Source organism: Ptiloglossa arizonensis, chromosome 3 (genome assembly GCF_051014685.1).
Source record: "Ptiloglossa arizonensis isolate GNS036 chromosome 3, iyPtiAriz1_principal, whole genome shotgun sequence".
Classification (NCBI taxonomy): Eukaryota; Metazoa; Arthropoda; class Insecta; order Hymenoptera; family Colletidae; genus Ptiloglossa; species Ptiloglossa arizonensis.
In genome coordinates, this window is record NC_135050.1 from 4,666,569 (window position 1) to 4,682,919 (window position 16,351).

General features: G+C 28.4%; 3 protein-coding genes across 5 annotated transcripts in view; 2 read left to right on the plus strand and 1 right to left on the minus strand.

The window, feature by feature from the left end:
- Ppa (F-box and leucine rich repeat protein partner of paired) overlaps positions 1 to 3,763 on the plus strand; it is a 68,165-nt gene extending 64,402 nt beyond the window's left edge. The window contains exons 2-3 of the transcript XR_012991303.1: positions 2,634 to 2,950; positions 3,020 to 3,763. The gene's annotated coding sequence lies outside the window, so the exon portion shown is untranslated. The remainder of the gene's footprint in view (positions 1 to 2,633; positions 2,951 to 3,019) is intronic.
- On the minus strand, positions 3,582 to 15,744 carry Lrr47 (Leucine-rich repeat 47). Of its 3 annotated transcripts, XM_076305848.1 has the most exons (6): positions 15,033 to 15,744; positions 14,378 to 14,908; positions 14,005 to 14,294; positions 13,646 to 13,785; positions 6,486 to 6,635; positions 3,582 to 6,176 (listed from the first exon to the last, which is right to left on the minus strand). In XM_076305848.1, the coding sequence occupies exons 1-5, from the start codon at positions 15,198 to 15,200 to the stop codon at positions 6,532 to 6,534; spliced, it is 1,233 nt and encodes a 410-aa protein (XP_076161963.1). In that variant the 5' UTR covers positions 15,201 to 15,744; the 3' UTR covers positions 3,582 to 6,176; positions 6,486 to 6,531. The 3 variants fall into 3 exon arrangements, with proteins under 3 accessions (XP_076161963.1, XP_076161962.1, XP_076161964.1); XM_076305847.1 differs by having other exon boundaries at positions 3,582 to 6,635; XM_076305849.1 differs by lacking the exons at positions 3,582 to 6,176; positions 6,486 to 6,635 and having other exon boundaries at positions 13,514 to 13,785.
- Positions 9,721 to 11,990, plus strand: LOC143143972 (uncharacterized). The gene is made up of 5 exons (XM_076305872.1): positions 9,721 to 10,009; positions 10,098 to 10,259; positions 10,908 to 11,006; positions 11,077 to 11,421; positions 11,511 to 11,990. The coding sequence occupies exons 2-5, from the start codon at positions 10,119 to 10,121 to the stop codon at positions 11,766 to 11,768; spliced, it is 843 nt and encodes a 280-aa protein (XP_076161987.1). The 5' UTR covers positions 9,721 to 10,009; positions 10,098 to 10,118; the 3' UTR covers positions 11,769 to 11,990.
- Positions 15,745 to 16,351: the final 607 nt, after the last annotated feature.

The window sequence follows — 16,351 nt, forward strand, 5'->3', positions numbered from 1 at the left end:
CATTTTCTAAAAGCTCAAGTGATCGATCGGCGTCGAATTCTGGGAAAAAGGAGGATAAGAGGAGTAGGTTTTATATATCAAATTTTAACTTCAAATATTTAATGGTGTCTGAAATAATAATAAAAAAAAAATCTTTCCGTACAATACATTGACTTCTGTCTATACAAATATTATTATCCCACCACCTCCGTTGTAAAAGTTGTCGTCGTTGTTTATGCTGAGAATCGAATAGCAGATACCGTAGAGCAATATTGAATCTTAATTCCTATAAAGTATCCTACATAAAATACACGCATTACATCATTGTAATTTTCGGTCTTTGAAACATTTTGTAATTAGTATCAATTGTTATGAAATGTGTTAGACTGATTTTCTCTCGTATACGAGACACGTCAGCTTGGTTAACCCGTAAAAAAATTACGCCATCACGCTGAAATTTGAAACAGATGAGTTTCTTAGCAAGTGTCATAATTTATGGGGGTGTGACAAAAAAAACCTCGACAAAAAATGTTCACCCGTATAGCTAAAGACCACCTACACGCAAAGAAATCAAGGATTGCTGCTACCAGAGATTATACTGATTCAGAAGGTTTATTAGACGACCCTCGGAGTGGATACATTTGGTAAATTAAAATATATTGTTCGATTTTTTCAGAATAACTAATAAGAAAACTTTAAATGCGTTCCTCTGTGCATGTTTCTGAAATCGACTCGATAAATATTTACAGAATTATATACCCGATCGACAACAAATTTGAATAAATTGTTCATAAAATAAGTGTGTAATTTTGCACGTAAGGATTCTTTGTAGATTTTTGTTAAATTGTTTCAGAGATAAGTTCAGGTGATAATTTAAAGAGATAATTTTTTACGCATTTTTCTCAATTTTTGACTTTTGAACGACTGTTATTTTTCAACAACCTAGTAGTTTTTCAAATCCGTGCATGCAATCGACGTTTTATATATAAAACCTACACTCATACAATTCATAAAAATGCTATAATTTTTTATTTCAGACTAACCCATGCAAAGAAAACCCTAACCATAGGGCTATATAAGAGCGAACAGCGGATGACGCCTAGCTAGACTTATTATATTTTTGTTTTTTGTATCTAAAAAAAAAAACATTTCAAAATGTTTTACGAACGCGTAGAAATAAGACCATACTAGACATTTAAACAAAAATTGATTTGTTCCCTAAAAAAAAATTCGTTAAGATACTTGCCTTTTTAATCCATTACCATAGTGTTCCCGCTTAAGATCGCACAAAACAATTTTAAATTATAAAGCTACAAACTTTCAAATATAAATAAATTCATATTAATAAAACCTATTGCTAATTAATTAAAAAATTTCAAATGTTTAACAAATATGCAAAACATGGATATTTAAACTTTTTCATTTACCGTACCAGCTGTCTCCTTTTTTTAATTATACAATTTTGCTTTTCTCTACGCTTATCACTAATTTCATTCTGTCTACGGTACGTCCTCAGCCCCTTCATTATTTTTACCATTTTTTCCTTCTCTTTCACCAGTAGATTCAGATTATCCACATAACCCAATGACAATATCTCCTTCTTCCTAACCACCATCATTCAATCTTGTCCCTTTTTTAATAATTTATCTATGTCTGACGTATAAATATTGAATATATATGAGCTTATCGGGAACTCCTCTCTCGCTTCTCTTATTGTTCGAAATATTTTGCTTTTTTTTTTCTTCTACCTTGCTCTTGCACTTCATCTTCTCGTGCAGTACTTCTATTCTCTCTCATAGCCTGCCACTGGCTCCTCTTTTTTTACACGGCCACCCATGTGCTTCTCCTGCTAAAAGAGGATAATTAGTTTTCCATTCTTTTTACTTATTTTCCCTTCATACATGTTGTTCATTGTAACCTTTATTTTATATTACAAGGACGAAAAGTTACTTTACGCACTAGAGTATTTATTCGTTGAGAGCAAAATTCTGTTCTGGGAGAGTGAGAACGAATCAGAAGGATTGAAAACGCGCGAGGAACGGTACGAAACAAAACATTTGTATTTTCTCTCGCTCAGACTTTCGTTTACTTAATACCTCATCCTTTGTCTATACGCCCAGCGTTTTCTTACGACACAAGGCATGAAGCGCTTACTCTAAAAAGCATCCACACATTTCGATATCCACTCGAGACTTCGCGCTGCAGGTCTCTCGCGCAAAGAATGGAGACGCGAGTATCAGACGTTCTCATTCGTTTTCAGTGCCTCTAATTCGCTCTTATCCCATCTCGCTCTTGACTGTGCAGACATTTTTTTCTATTCGGATACATATAAAACGAACATTTTTTTTTTTTCCCAAAAATACATTTAGCCCCAATAACGTCTTGACAGTATTTAAAACGGTGGATTCAAGCGCATCGCAATAATTCTTTGTTTTTATATGTATTTATTTTTACGAAACGAACCTTATACATTAAATTGATTAAATGTTTCAATACTTACTGAATCGAATCCCAACACGAAATAAAAATATAAGTGGGAAGTTTTTATGTACACAATCACTGAAATAAAATTTTATGTACAATTTTGTTATTTATTATATTTGTTAATACTATTCATTGATTAAAATAATAATGTAAATTTATTATACATACAGGTTGACAGAGAATATGTAAGAAGAGAAAAAGATTGTGGAACGAAAGACAGAGTAAAGATAGGGAGATATCTGGATGGAGTGAAATAATTGGAAGAGAATAAAGGAAGAAGATCAAAATATTATAGATGAAAATGTGACCCGGTGATAAAATTAAAGAAAGGAAAGAGAACAAGAGAAAAAATAATAACGACGATGAGAGAGGAAATGGAGGAAGTAAGTGGGATAAGGAGGTGGAGGAAGCAAGCACAAAAATGATAACGATAAGGAAAAGGAAATGTATATATAATAGTAATGATGGCATATGCTCCGAAACACAGGTACTGCGAGGCTCGTAATACATTATTTTCCAAAGCGGAAAATAATTAAAATAAAATTTATTTTTACAGGGTCTAATTTTTAACAACCATTAAAATTGAAACATTTACTTTACATTATTTTATCCATCTCTTTCCAGTCGCATTAAATGTCATTGAACACAAGTAAATCAGTAATTCTATTTCTAATTCATTGTTTACTGCAAGAGTGTAAATATTAGAAGCTCGTAATGTTTCATGCTTGTGTTTGCATGATTAAATTGCTCAACTGTGTTCCTGGAGGGAAGAATTTCAGGAAAAATATCTTCATTGTTCACAGTTCGAAATTCAAACAGAAAATCTAATAATGCACAAAGAATAATTTGGTTCAGTATGTTATTTCACAAATGAAATAACTTTTCACTTAATCTCTGGAGGCTTTCTAGTTGATGGACGAACCTTGACTGTAGCCCCTAAAGCCCATGTCTTAATCTGGCTTTGAATGTATATGAACAGAGATATCAAGGAAAAGGTGGATAAACTCAAGGAATAGATGAAAGACGGAGCAATAGGCAAATGCATGTTGACAGGAGATGACATCAATCCAGGAACGGAGAAAACAAAAAAAAATTGTCTCGGAAAACAAGAGTTTAGAAAGGGAATAAATATTTTATTATCATTTACAACGGAATAAATACTTTATTAACATTTTATGCGACTTTTGCAATGCTCCGTAACATTCGGATTAGTATGCTGTGGTTCGTACTTTGATCATTTTTAATATTTACGTATGTTTTTACATAGTTTTTTATAGTTTTCTCTTTGAGAAAAGGCAGAGAATTGGATCATATTGTAACCAGATAAGAGGTACCGTATCTAACACTTGTCTTGACAGATGAAAGTCGGAGATACGATCGATTTTCTGGCTATTATGTTATAAAATCAATAATCTCACGCGAAGTGTTTTTGTCAATCTGAGAATCGATGTACGATTTCTAGAAAATTTTCCTTGGTATCGAAAATAGTGGATAGCGAAGAGATTGTCAAACTTAATTTCACAAACAGTTATAAAAGCTGAATTTCCTGTCGTTTAGGTCTCATCACACATTGAGGAACTCAGGTCCGTGCTGTCATAAGGAGTGGTTCACCAATTGCCAAATTGGTCCTATTAGGATGAATCTTCTTTTATCAGGATGTGAGTTCGTTCACGGGTACATCCGTATTATTTATTTTACTAATCGTAAAATTCAAACGGTTCCTGGAGTATAGTACGTTTGGTGTCTTTGAAATAAAACCAATTCTTATTAGACAGCTTTCAAGGTTTTGATGTACCTCTTTACAAAATTCTGCAATGAAGCGAAAATTAGAGATTCTAACGTATCACTAATAGTAGTTTCTCAGTTGGTACAAGTTTTACTGTCGCAGGATCGTTATAAAAATGAGCAAATTTTTCCAGTTATGGAAAATTTCCATCTTTAGCATTTGTTTTGAGGTAATGCAAACATTCAATATCTAAGAGAGTGGAATTTTGGATTACGATGAGCCGGAAGAGGTCTCTAAAATTAGATATCAATTTTAATGACTTCCATCAAAGGTAGGTAATTCAATTGATGGTAACTCGAGGTGTTGAACATAATAAACTAGAAGGATTAAACTTGTCTAGGTAATCTGGAAAGACTCTTTTGGTTTAAATGTATCTCTTCCGTTTTTACGGCATAATATTCAACAAAGAGAATGCTTCCTTATCATTTTCATCGCATAAGTTGTTGAAGAAAAAGACTTTTACTTATTCTTTTTCTTATTTTAAAAATCCTTAATTTCTTCATGTTGTCAACGATGCTGAAAATTACATGCGCAAACGTGATTTTTCTTTCAATGTATTGTATTTATTCATTCTGAAAGAAGTTTTTTATTCGTGCCAATAAGGTCAGAAAGATCACCTTATTAGGATATACAAGCGGATAAAATGATAGAATATTATTATTAACTCATCAAATCCGATTCGAAGAATAAAATTTGTTCGTCGTTTACCATTATTCAAAGAGTGTTGATTTTTTAACTTGTTTCATTACTTTTTGTTATTCGACGATTATATACAATTCTCTAGCTACTTCTCCCATCAACGTGTACAGAATATATAATGAAATGATATATCTAACACATTTATTAAAATTTACTTTCAAAATATAAAACAGTGAGAAAAATAACGTAGTTATGAGTTTAAGATTTTTAGAAAATAATAATCACGAGTGTATCGATGCAAGAGAATATCGTCTAATCCGATTTTTATACGTTCCTAACATTATAGCATTGTATTATAAAATAGGCATATTCTTATTATTCGTATGCACGCCACTGTACTTTTTGTTTTAAAAATTCTTCTCCGCCAATATTGACACCTCCTTTTTTCCAAATATTATTTATTTTTATTAGAAAATATTCAGCCGATGCAAGCAGCAAAATCTTGTCCAGATATGTTTGAAATTTTAATATACGCTCTGGGGTATGTACAACAGCTAAGTTAACGCCGAAATGTCCCAAGGTGATCAGCGAACAAAGCTATAACTGTTCGCAAGCATCAGTGTGTATGTGGTGTCGTTTCTGTTTACGAACAGATCGCCAACAGTTCAAAAATATTTCTCTCCGGTATGAATCCAGCGCAAGAGTATAATTTTTCCGAGCTTGCAGACTTCTACTTCACGTTGGTAGGTTAGATACCCCTTTTTTGCTTCATTGTACGTTCATCAGTACATTTTTGTACGCATCTTTTTCTTTCCCCAGTTCCTCCCTTGAGCCGCCCGCTTTTCCACTCACCCTCCGCTCGAGCGTTTGTATTTTCCTATTTTTAACATTTTCTTTTCTTCAATGCCTTAAAATGCAAAAATAAACGAGACCTCACAGACAGATATAAAATTGACCATCGGGAAACATTTCGGCATTTTTTTAGAATTGTGCTCGATATTTGAAAAAAAGAAACTTTTCTCTAAAAATATTAGCCACGACGGAAACTATCGAATCAGAGAAAAAAGATTTTTCCCCGAAATGTTTATAAATTTCAAGTGTTATTCGCTTAAAGGGATGCGTGGACAGTACTAAAGCTGTTCTAGGTTAGAGCCATCGTCTCTACCTATTCGCCTATCTTCCTCGTCGTCTTCAATTCTTCATCGTTCTCCTCCCTTCCTTCTGTCGTTCATACTTTTCTTTCTACTTCATTGTTCGCAGCTTTCGTTTGTGCCGCATTTCTCTCCATCTTTCGAATAAACGAATCGCTAAATTATTGATTGATTCTCTGACGAAAAAACTCGCAATTTTCAAGCCTACAAGAACGGACCAAGTCTTTCAGACTTTAAGTTTTAATCTACTCGATAAATATTTCCCAAGATAATTTCTTACACGAGTGACGAATTTTTTAAATTTATCGTAAAGTCTGTCTATAACGGACTTTTCGTTGAAATTTTGTTGAGTATTCGCCGTCATATTAAAAAATAAACCACTCCCGCCGTTCCTTACGTCACTATTATCATCACTAGTACCGTCTTTCTTTTTCCTTATTTCTAACCTTTTTTTACTATGTCTTTCCCATCCATTCGCCTCTTGAACACACACTATACCGAAACTCCCCTACTCACCCCAACTCCATTACATTCTCCCTCTCTCTGGCTCGCTCGCTTCCTTTTTCTCACTCTTGGTCGTTTTATTCGTCCTGAAACTTTTTATGTCGTATATATTAAAGGAAATGTATCAATTATCTTTCTATTAAAGCAGATATCATCATATTGGAAGAATCGACGCCACTCGACATTACGTTAACGATTCACATTGTTGAACAAGTGAAACAAAAATTAGTCCTTTAAGATCAAGCAGATGAAAGTGTTACGGTGAATTTATAAACCTTCTCTTTATCCCTCTGGCCTTCTCGCTCATTCGTGATCAATAAGAAACATTGTATATGTAGATACATATACTCATGTACGAAAGTATTCGAAGGGCTACATTTGCAATATTTACCAAGTGAAAACAATATGATGTGTATACAGTAAGGGGTAAGAGTCAAGATTACATCAATAAAATTAAAAAATAACAACACTTAACATATATAGTATTTATAGCATATTTATTACAAACAGCCACCATCGATGGGTCACAAAAATATTCAAATTCCCTGGCAGAATCTTCGTAACAATTATTTTAAAGGACATCCAGTCTGAAGTGAGCATTATTTAAAATTTTCGTTGTAATTTTCTTTCCTAATAACATAGTAAAATGAATCTGAAGTTACACGAAACAAGTCAATTAGAAAAAGAATTAATAGAAAAGTGATTCAAGGAAGGAAAATTGTACAGTTTATAAACAGAAGTATACTTATTACTTTACATTCGTTGCATTATGAAAGAATGTAATACTGAATTAATATGAATTGAATTAACGTGATTAAGAATTAATGTGAGAAAAGAAAAATTGATCACTTAAAAATAAAATCCCTTCGTTTCTAGAGCAAAATTATCATTAGTATTGTCTATGTAATAAAAAAAAAGTTCATCCCGATTTGTATCAAAAATTACCAAAAAATAATGGTTTTAATGCAAAAGCACCAAAGAAAAATCTGTACATTAGTTAAAAAAATAAAATATTACGATTAAATTTTGCTAAATTATATGTCAATAAAGACAATTCTTTTTTGGAATATAACACCGTTTTCCGATGAAAGTATTATAAATACAATACGTTTTGTAATGATGGGTATAAAACTGTATAGAGAAAATAAAGTATACGATGGGATCTTAAATAAAATAAAGTTTTCAGAAATTCTACAAGAAAATTTTAAAGACAATGTATTAAAATTGGATTTACCAAATAATTATTGCTTCCAATCGAACGATCCGAGCATATTACAAAAATGGTCAAAGAAAGAGTATTATACAATATTTAAATTTAGAGTGTTATTGTATGTATCAATTTTTAACATCTGGAATACATATCAATATTGATTACTGATAAAAATTCGTCCGATATATGTCGTGTTTGGACTCATTGTTATCAGGAGAATCTTACCAATCTATTGGTATTTTTTTTTATAAAAATAAAATAAAAATTGTGGAAATTTAAATTTTTGAAATTGAATGTTGAATCACATTATATGCGGCATCTTTTTGAAGCACATTTTTTTTTATTCAAATTCAATTATTTCTTAATACTTTCGAATGGCATATTATTTACATTAAAATGATTAAATATTTCTATTCACCTTGCATCGACTACCATTTTTAGTTCATTCCAAACATTTATTTTCATATTATCAATATCAATTTTTACATACAATATCTCATTAAAAGAATCTCTTCCTTATCAGCAACAGGAGGTTCATTACATTTTTTATCATTGAATTTTGAAATGATTCAAAATTTGTTTGTACCTTTTGTAAATTAATAGTTTTTAAAAATTGAGCCTTGATTGAATTGTATTGGTTTGTCTGGAAAATTCATGCCGATTCTTGGTAAGAGATATTAAAAGAAGTATTAGGAATTGGAAGAGTGTTGTGTTTTATCAGGACAATGCGTAGAGTTTGGTTAGGATATCCTACCCCACCCGTCGTATTTACCAGACATTGCATCCTCAGATTTTCACTTAAGTTTTTATAAAATTTCTTTAATGACAAAAGCTTTAACTCTTAAACGGTTTTTCCTTGTGCCGTTTTATTATATATTGTATAGTAAAAGTTCTTCTATTTAACATTTTAACAATATTTCTATATGGTTTATTATTACTAAAATTATGAATTATAAGTTCACGTTCTTCTAGTCTTGTTTATCTCATATTTACATTATTACTTAATCAGAAGACCGTCTTCAATTGATACATGACATTCGACTAACTCCTTAAAATAAAAAAACTAACGAAGAGCGAAACATTCTGTAACATTTGTTTAAAAAAACGCGATGTTACTATGATGCACGATTTTGAATGTGAGAACGATTTAGTGTATGATATGATTATCCTTATTTTTCTTAATAAATTAAAATTTAGCGTATAATGTGGTTGTCATTCTTTTTCTTAATAAAGAAAATTATTTATTTTTTGTGTGAATAATTACTAAGTATTAGTCTATAAAATATTATTTTCCAACCAAATTCCTTATCCTGTTATTATAACAAGGCAGCACTTCTCACGGTACAACCTGTACGATTTTCACTGTGAGTGACTGTACATACAGTTTGTTTCATAAATATTGCAGAAATGCTCAAAACTTTTTTCATTTCACACTACAAAACGCTTTCCTTGTTCTGTTATTCCTTGATTGTAATTTTTCTTTATTAATTTTCGCGTATCATATACCAGGCGTTATTGCCAACATACTTTTATACATTCTTACCAACTTAACCAATTATCAACATGTCGAATCTGGAACAAATAACTCAAATCCGGAACAATTTTTAATGCAGGATAAATAGCTCAAATACAAAACCGTTTCGCACAATTCGAGACATCTGGTTACTTTAGCCAAAGTTAGATATACAGTTTTTTTGTATCTTAGTACAATATTGACAGAAATTTCGTCGACAAGTACCATAATTAGATCACAGTAATCCAGTATAACTATTTACAAAGATAGAAAATTACTATCTTAATATATCACACACGAAAAAAATACAAAAAGCCATTTGTTTTTGTTTATGTTCTCAAAATATATTATTGTTATCAAAACAAATTTTTTTAACCTGCCAGTAACCGAACATTTCTACCTTATTCGGTTAAAATTTCGTACTAATATTTGCTACGACTCAAAAACTATATAAAAATATTATTGAATTTATCAATTTGATTCATGCACTGCTTCAGCCGTCTATATCTTTTTCATTTAGTCTTGCTATATCTGTTCACTGCTTTATCATAGGCTCAGGTTACGCTGAGCTCAAGATTTTGAGTGGTGGGTTAGTGATGGGACTGAGTGTGGGAATTACGCGCTACAATTGTTAGAAACTGTGGAGTACTATATTTCTTTGTTTTCTGTCAACAAGATTCAAAAGTACTTTTCTGTTATTCGTAAGAAAGTTACATATACATCGGAATAAAAGAATATTACTGGTAAAAAAATATTTCATATACACCTGATAAATCAAATTTACAATTCTATGTTTTTATTAAAATTTTAGTATATGATTTATTTTTGCAGTTTGTTTAGAATAACTTTATAATGAGTATATACAATGACATTAAGAAAGTTACACAAATACCTTACACAGAAGAAAATACATTGTTTATACGTCAAAAAGATTTTAATAAACATAAAAGAAGTGAAAAGTTAATTATGCCTAAACCTCCACGAAATGCAAATGTTAGTAATTACATCTGATCTTTATATTTAAAATTTATAAATCTGAAAACCATCATATTACTCAAATCCTTTGTAGTCACAATATCCTGAGCAATAGAAACTCTAGTGGTTCAAATTTTTATATATATATATGACAAAGAATACAGTGACACATTGTTAAAGATTGTTCTCTAAAATACATATACATTTTTTAAAATTCATCTATATATTAGTTTTTGTAAGTTTTATTATAGTGTTCTTAAAATGCTTTTAACAGTATAATTTTTATCCTCTTCAGTAATATATAACATAAGTTATAAGCAGTATTTTTTTTCGCATTTAAAAATGTTTTAATAAAACATTAATTAGTATAAATTAATATAATAACAAATTTTAATTTTTGTTAAGTAAGCAATTATTACAATTTTTATAAATATTTTTGTCTTTAATGAATTTTTGTTTTCTTTTAAACAAAGATATACATTAAATATGTTTAGATTCTTGATAATTTAATATTGTTAATTTATAATTTGTTATTTGAGATATTTGTAATAAAAAGTCATTTGTTTTATATGTATTCATTACAACATATATTAGTAATAATAATACTAATATCATAAATTTATTAATAATCAGTTTAATGAATAATTTATAAATCGTATTTTACAGTTATACAATTTTGATAATGTACCTGATATAGATAATCAATCGTACAACAACGAACTATCAGAAGTACACGAAAGTGAGATTGCATCTTCTATTAAACAAGTAAGTATGATATATAAATCTTATGAGGCACTACTAAAAGCACTTGGTAAAATGTTACTTTAATTTACAGTTCAGTGGCATTAATTACACAAATGAAATGATTGAAAAAACTTTGAAGGCAAAACAAGCAGCTACTTTAAAATCTAGTTGTCTAGAAAATAATTTGTCATTGACTAAAACTAATTGTAATTGTAATAATTCGAATGTAGAAGCTAATAATAAGATATCTATATCAGTGATTAAATTTGATGAAAAAAAAGACATTGAAGATGAAGAGAATATTTTAAAAAGGTGCAAACTTAATAAAAATGCTGCAATTATAGGACTCTTAAAAAGTCATAAAATATCATTAAGTGATTTACAAATACCAAGTGATTCTATACGTGTAAAAGACAAAGGTGATATAAACATACAGGTGTGTATAAATTGTTACGTTAAGATATATGGATATTATACATATACAATAAATCAAATGAGCTACAATAAAAAACATTTGTACAATAGAATGAAAATATTGCTCCATCATGTGATTTAACTAAAGAAACGTACAAAATGGAACTAGTTCAGTGCCCAGAAGATACAGAAGTTTTTGTTCAACCTTTGCAAGCATATGGAAACATAGATGAAAACAAATATAAAAATATTGACTTTACTGTTCCACATTTGGGCAAAAAAAAGATAGTAACACCAGGACAATTTTATATTCATATGGACAACTCTGATTTTGACTTCATTAAAAAAGATATAAACAAAAAAATGTAACTAGTTTAAATAAATATGGGATTATAATATTATTTGCTTTTAATCATAATTTTGTAGTAAAAAGAAGTATTTCAATTAGTAATTCATTTTGTTACATAAATTTCTTTAAGATACTAGATGTTAAAGAAAATTGTGTAAGATAATACATGAAGTTTGTTTCTAACGCTATTATTTTTATGATAAGAGGAACTTTTTAAAATGTAAATTTTCAATAACTTGATTTTATTTCATATGTATATAGTAAAGGTGTAAAAATATTTATGTATAAGTACATTAGAATTATAACTGTTTGTAATTATCTTTATCTAAGTTTACTATAAAATAATATATTTTTCTAATTTTTCACTATTAAAATATAATAATGTTCAACTCTAGAAGTATTGGGTCACCCTTAAATATCTAAGTTTAGAAATACCAAATTCATTTAGGAATTGATTTTATTTAATATTAGTTTTTTCTAGAACACCAAAGTATTTAATACAGATTACATTTAAAGATTAATCATTTTTATATACGTTTATTAACACATTGAATGCTCTGACACATTCTCAAATTGTAATGTAAAAATAAAAATATCTCAGTCAATTCGTGCACTTTATGTTTTGCAATACTCCTAATGATAGTGCATTATTTAATAGTTTATAAATAGGATTTAATCAATGTAAGCATTTTAGAGAAACATACATCTGGAGCATTTATCACTGATAATTATCATGGCAATCAATGTGTTGATTAAGAAAATATACGAATTTATAAAATAAATACAACATTTAAAGATTATGAACAAGAAATTGACAAACTGACAAATAATTTAAATGCAATTGTTTTTTTTTACTTATTTCTTCATGTAAAGTTAACATTGTTTATACTAAAAAATATGTTTTACAACAGTTTAACATTTTGAATTATGTTCTATATATTTAAGAAAATAAAATATTATATAATGACTTTGTACAAAAAAAAAATTGTAATAAATGTTCCATTTTATTGACAGAAGATAACTGTGTATTTTTAATCTTCTAATATTTTAATATTAACTAAGTATGAACAAGAAGAGTAATGACTATGAGATCAATAAGTTCAATTAATTTCGTTTGTTATATCTATGAAAGGAAAAATAAAATTATACGGGTAAATGATTAGTTTTACAAAGATTTTCAATATTAAACATTTGCAATGATTACAATCAACAACTCATAATGTATTTTTAATTGATAAAATGGCTAGCACAATGACTTCCTAATTCAAGAATAATGCATATTTATAAAGTATAATTAGTATAATAATTATTTTAGTTTTAAATGAGCCAAAAAAAAATCTGACTATTATTAGTAGTAAAAATATTACAATCTTCAATTTACTAACATGCTAACAAATGTTAATGTAAATTAAATTTGTTTCCCAAATTTTATAACAGGATGGAATGTTTCCTACCATCGTACAATCACGTTAAAAAGTTGTTTTTCTTATGTTTTGAACAATTTTAAGTCATAGTCAAATGTAAAATGTATTTTATGAAACGTTATAATATAATAATTACATTGTGTTTCATTATGTTATTATAATATACAATAACATAATTAATAAATTATGTATAGAATTATTCAAAGATTAATTTTTGTATTCATATTTGACCTTATAAATTATCCACAAATTCAATAAAATTTAAAGAAATCAAATTTTTTACAGTTTAAAAAGTATGAATACAAACAATAATTATGAATTAGGAAAAAAAGTGAACACTCTTATATATTTTATATGCCTTTTTATACAAAATTAATTGTTTTAGTAAAATAATTTTGAACGAAAAATTAAACAACTAATTGAGCAAAAATAACAATCAAATGACATAGTAATATTTTGTGACGATTTTACACTGTTGGCTAGTACACTTGAGTGACATTCCTCAAATTTTCTTATGTAACACTGAAAACATGGTGTACCACAGGCACAATACTTTGCTTCATCTAAATATTTTACTAATGTAACTGGGATTAGACTTCCATCATAAGGACACCTGTTAAAACAAAAATACAATTCTAAATTTTAATTCACTTATGAGTATATATAAACTACATAATGTAAATATATACATAATTATATATACATACATAATTCACATTATGTTCTTATTTTTCTTTACATAATATTTATAATCCACCCAATCTGTTCTGGTAATCTTGTTAACATTTATGTTTTATTAAAAATAATAAATTGTATTACACATATTACAAACCTTGTTTTAAGAAATGATCTGGCTGCACATTCAACTAAACTGGGTACATCCACTTTATTTATAAAATGTGAATCTACGTCTTGAAATTCATTTTCAGAGATATCTAACAAAATAAGTCCTAGATTTCTTATACTTCCAGGCATATATTTTAAATTATTTTTAGATACATCCAAATATTTCAAATTAGATAACTTTCCAATACTTTGTGGTAAACATGACAACATATTTTTGGAAGCCTTTAAATTAACCAGAGCATTGAGTTTTCCAATCTGTTCTGGTAATCTTGTTAACTGAATAAAAAATATAAAATTGTTGGTATATTAAAATTTACTTAATAGTAAAATTTTGTTTGTGAAATATAAAATTAACACACCAAATTATTGCTTATATCTAATAATTTTAAATTACACTGTATGGTAATTTGATCTAACCATATCCAATTTACAGCTATGTTAAGTAGATTTTGTGATAAATTAAGTTCTTGTAGGTGTTGAAAAGAACCTAATTCTTTTGGTAAGGATGAAATTTGATTATTGGATAAGTTTAATATTCTTAAGCTTTGGAGTTTTAAAATTTGTTTGTCAAATGATATTCGATTTAATCCTGCTAAATGCAATTCTTTAGTTGTTCTCGGAAAACCTTCCAAGGTTGGATATTCAGAAGATTTGTTAACCACAACTTTAGTCTTTGGAATAGAACCCAAACTTTTTGGAGTTAAATTTGAAATAGGCAAAATTGATGGATCTACTTTCTTTGATATCCCAAGCTTTAATGTATGAATGAAACTTTTTAATTGAAGTGTATCAGATTGAATAATTAAATCATGAGGTGGGTCTATCAAACGAATTGTAGCTTTTCCTTCATTAATGAATTTTGTAAATATTTTATCTATGTTACAGTTAATCTGAAACAAATTACATATAAATTATTTAGAAAGTAAATTTTTACTAACAAACAATATATTTAAAAAGCATCTATATACTTTATTAAATTCTTGTTACTACAATTTTTAAAAATGTTTAGCTTACCTTGTACTTAGTACCTTGTTTATTTTGTAATGTTTGCCAAAGTACAAATAAATCATTACTTTTCACTGTTTGTTTTCCAATTACTAAAATGGAACGTTGAGATTTTCTTCCTGATACATTTGTTGAAGATACTCTATTATTTACCTCCACTTTACAATACAGTTTCATTTTAAAGAATTTTTTTCCAAATATACAACAGGTGGTAAAATAACATTACTCTAATGAATCGTCATTATTATTAGTAAGATTAATTTTTAATAAGATAATGATAATACTTTACGATGTAAAATTGATTTGATATATATATGATCACATATTTCTTTACAATCAAATCTTAATACTTTTCTTCCTTACTTAACTATTTGTTGTATACCAAGCAACGCGATCGCGCTTTTTCTGTTTTCTCTCCAAATGTAAAGTCAACAGTAACAGCACGCTCGGTGTTTATTGATGCGTGTTTTTACAATTACCCTTTAATCTTCGGTAAATTAAGACAACACAAAACTTTTTTATAATTATAAACAACCATTACCATTGTTTGGCATTCTTTAGCGCTATCGTATCGCTTGACAATTTTTGATTGCGAAATAATAAAGACTTGTTGCACTCAAACGGTTAATACATTACTAAAGAATGTAAACAAGTTCTTTTTTCGCGCGCATCTACAAAAATCCTTCAACGAACGAAAACGTTTCATAGGAAACAACATATTGTTAAGTATAGTTCACTCTTACCAACTTAATCTACAAATGTCTATATTTATACATTCAACAAAGTAAAAGCTTTATAAAACAAATCCCATGATTTGCAGCAAAATGTCATTGGTTCACTGTGTTTCTAACCAGAAATGTATCGAAGATCATGCAGTGCTTTAAAACACGAAAAAACTCTACAAAAAATTGAAAACCCGCTAGTTATTTTTGAATGTAATTTTATTATCTATATATCGCGTTCCCTAACATTTTTATTATAACAATTATTAAATTATGTGTAATAATTATTTAAGTTTCTTTTCTAGGAACATTTTTTTAAATATATTGTTACTTTGTATTTTTTAAGTGTTTTTATTTATATTATTTTATTTGATACGTTTATATATTTTCTCTTATTTTATTCGTTTCAACCAAAACTGTAATTATTATGTATAAATAGTACAATATAACAAATAATATAAATGAACTTTAAATAATTCCCATTAAACTGTTTTTATTTGTGAAAACCTCAATTTGGTAACAGTGTTGAAAGGCGGGAACTGTAGGCGCACGAGGCGCACGAAGCGCCCAAAAATGATAAAACATTCTTTGAAAAACTAACAAATG

Bases quoted from the DNA above. Each gene is read 5' to 3' on its own strand.
- LOC143143972 (XM_076305872.1), top strand. From the start codon at position 10,119: ATGAGTATATACAATGACATTAAGAAAGTTACACAAATACCTTACACA. The intron at 11,007-11,076 runs GTAAGTATGATA...TTTAATTTACAG, and splicing joins TTGCATCTTCTATTAAACAA to TTCAGTGGCATTAATTACAC. The intron at 11,422-11,510 runs GTGTGTATAAAT...TTTGTACAATAG, and splicing joins AAGGTGATATAAACATACAG to AATGAAAATATTGCTCCATC.
- Lrr47 (XM_076305848.1), bottom strand. From the start codon at position 15,200: ATGAAACTGTATTGTAAAGTGGAGGTAAATAATAGAGTATCTTCAACA. The intron at 14,909-15,032 runs GTAAGCTAAACA...AATTTGTTTCAG, and splicing joins AACAAGGTACTAAGTACAAG to ATTAACTGTAACATAGATAA. The intron at 6,636-13,645 runs GTGTAAAATCGT...CGACATAAAAAG, and splicing joins CTCAAGTGTACTAGCCAACA to TTTCAGGACGAATAAAACGA.